The sequence below is a fragment of the Etheostoma spectabile genome, chromosome 14 (genome assembly GCF_008692095.1).
Source record: "Etheostoma spectabile isolate EspeVRDwgs_2016 chromosome 14, UIUC_Espe_1.0, whole genome shotgun sequence".
Classification (NCBI taxonomy): domain Eukaryota; kingdom Metazoa; phylum Chordata; class Actinopteri; order Perciformes; family Percidae; genus Etheostoma; species Etheostoma spectabile.
The window spans coordinates 20,329,822-20,332,125 of record NC_045746.1 but is presented as its reverse complement, the minus strand read 5'-3'; the positions used below and the strand labels follow the sequence as shown (position 1 = coordinate 20,332,125).

Below are 2,304 nucleotides of genomic sequence, written 5' to 3'. Positions count from 1 at the left end.
AAAGTATGTATTTCTCAGAAAATACTGCAGGTTATATACGCAAGGGACTAGTATAACCTTGGGACCAATTTGAAAATAATTGCAGAGATCGTCTGTAGAGCTTCAAAGATTATTTAATTAATCAATTAGTCGTCAACTATTACTGCAAATTCTGTTGTACATAAGCTTGTAGAATGGCAATGAAGTTTATTCTATTAAATTAATAGGCAACTATTTTGATACGCAATTAATCGGTTTAAGTAATTTTTTAATGAAAAGCTGTCAAAATTCTCTGATTCCAGCTTCATATAGTTTCTTCGCTCTTCTATGGCATTACACTGAATATCTTTGGGTTGTAGAAAATAACAAGACACTGATCAGTGTCTTTGAGTGTGTTGATTTTACCATTTTCTGACCAAAAAACAAATTATTATAAATTAACTAATAACTATTAATTGAGAAAACAATCAACAACAAAAACAGTTGCAGCCCTAGTCGTCTGGGATCAGAATCCAAAGCCAATCTGTCATGTCTGTAGTTCGTCTAGTACAAATTCACAGCAAATAATCTATAGAACTTCCCGAAACACTGAGAATATGTAACATAATATCAGTCCCGTGCAAATCGGCATCTCTGTGATTCAGAGTTGTAATGGCTGTGGGTTGAATGTAGGGAATAATGTCAGTAAATCAGATAAAAGTTCAGACTTCACTTGTCCCTTGTGAATGAATTGGGGGGGGGGGTCATTTCTAAATATCAAAAGGTCCTCTGGTAATACCTGTCCTATGTGAATAGGGCTTATAATAATTTTCATGAAACCCAAGGACACTTCACAGAATTACAGTGGCTACACTAAGGGAGGTTGTAGGCTGTGGTAAACAGGCGGTGTCTCAGGAGTTGTTTTTTTTTTTTTTTTAAATGTCCAGGGATGTAGCATTTCAAATATCTGCAGGGACGGTGTTTCCAGAGGGACAACACCGAAGGCTCTGTCTCCACAGGTACAGCGTCTTATGAATTGAATGGTCTCCGTCCCACACACCTGTATACTTGTGATCAGCTTCTTCACGCTCTCTTTTGAGGACACATCCACCACGGCCGCCCTGTGAGCCTGTCCTCTGAGGTCCCTCGGCAGGCTCCCCAGGGTGTCGTTGGCCGACTCCTCGCTGATGTCAGCGACCACCACGGAGGCACCCTCAGAGGCCAGGCGCTGACACACCGCCCGTCCAATCCCACTGCCCCCTCCTGCATAGATTTGTTAGGAAGAAGGTCAATCAAGGTCACCATGTCTTTACATGTATTGTTTTAACCATCCTGATCCATTATGTGTCTTTGTGCTGTATCTCTGTCATTCTGCCTCCATGCAAACTCAACTTCCAAAGAGCAAAACTCAAATCAATGCAACTTTTTTTTAATCCCAAAAAGCATCAAGCTGTCTGCTTGCATTAGAGAGGAAGTAAATTAAAAAATGAATGTTGTCATTTGACTATTTAGTCTTTTATTAAACAGTACCAGTAACTGTGTTATAGATTATTATAGGAGTGAATCTCTTTGGGTGTTGGACTGCTGCTAGTCGGACAAAAATAAGACAATTTCAGATTTAGACTCACATTTTCCAGATATTTATATATAAGCTGTAATTAATATTATGTATAATTTAGAGTCACAGTGACATCAGAAGTTTTACTTCCGCTACTTTTAAATGACACTAATCAGACCTGATCCATAGGGGGCACTACTTTGATATAAAGTCATGGCTCATTGCTAGGATTGAACTTTAAACCCAAATGTTCGCTCTCTAGTTGTGAGTCAGTAGAAACAAACGTTGCTTTCTCAATCTTTAAGGCTACTAAAGAGTTAACCTTTACAAACCAGTTGTACTTTAGCGAGTTGTAGTTGGTTTAAACGGGAAAGATGACTGATCGACGACAAACGTGCAAGACTAAATATTCCTCAAAAAGAAACATCCGGAACGCTTTTCCCTTTTAGTTTCTTTCCATGTGCTATACACACTGACACCGAATGATGATGCATGGTAAAATATAAACGTACCAGTGACCAGTGTCAACCTTGATATGAGCCTTGTGGCAGCCGCCATGATGGGTTCGTTTCCTTTAGGTAGCCCTAGATCAGCCTCAGTTTGTTACCTCCCATGTTGTCACTAAATTTGACTCACGCAGATTATCTTTATGTAGACACGCGCACTGCAATCTGGTGAATTATATACCTAACGACAACCTCATCTGTGAAAATCATTAATCGCGAACACAGCTCGTTGTTTTTTTTTACGCCTACTGTAAGTTTTATTTTGAAAAGTGTTTACCGGAT

At 39.2% G+C, this 2,304-nt stretch overlaps 1 protein-coding gene across 2 annotated transcripts in view; it reads right to left on the bottom strand.

The window, feature by feature from the left end:
- hsd17b8 (hydroxysteroid (17-beta) dehydrogenase 8) overlaps window positions 1-2,304 on the bottom strand; it is a 7,423-nt gene extending 5,119 nt beyond the window's left edge. Inside the window, exons 1-2 of one of the 2 annotated variants that reach the window (XM_032534737.1) lie at window positions 2,029-2,304; window positions 1,019-1,221 (exon numbers count right to left, since the gene is read on the bottom strand). In XM_032534737.1, coding sequence (XP_032390628.1) covers window positions 1,019-1,221; window positions 2,029-2,074 — 249 coding nt within the window. In that variant the 5' untranslated portion in view covers window positions 2,075-2,304. The remainder of the gene's footprint in view (window positions 1-1,018; window positions 1,222-2,028) is intronic. The other variant, XM_032534736.1, reaches the window with a different exon arrangement.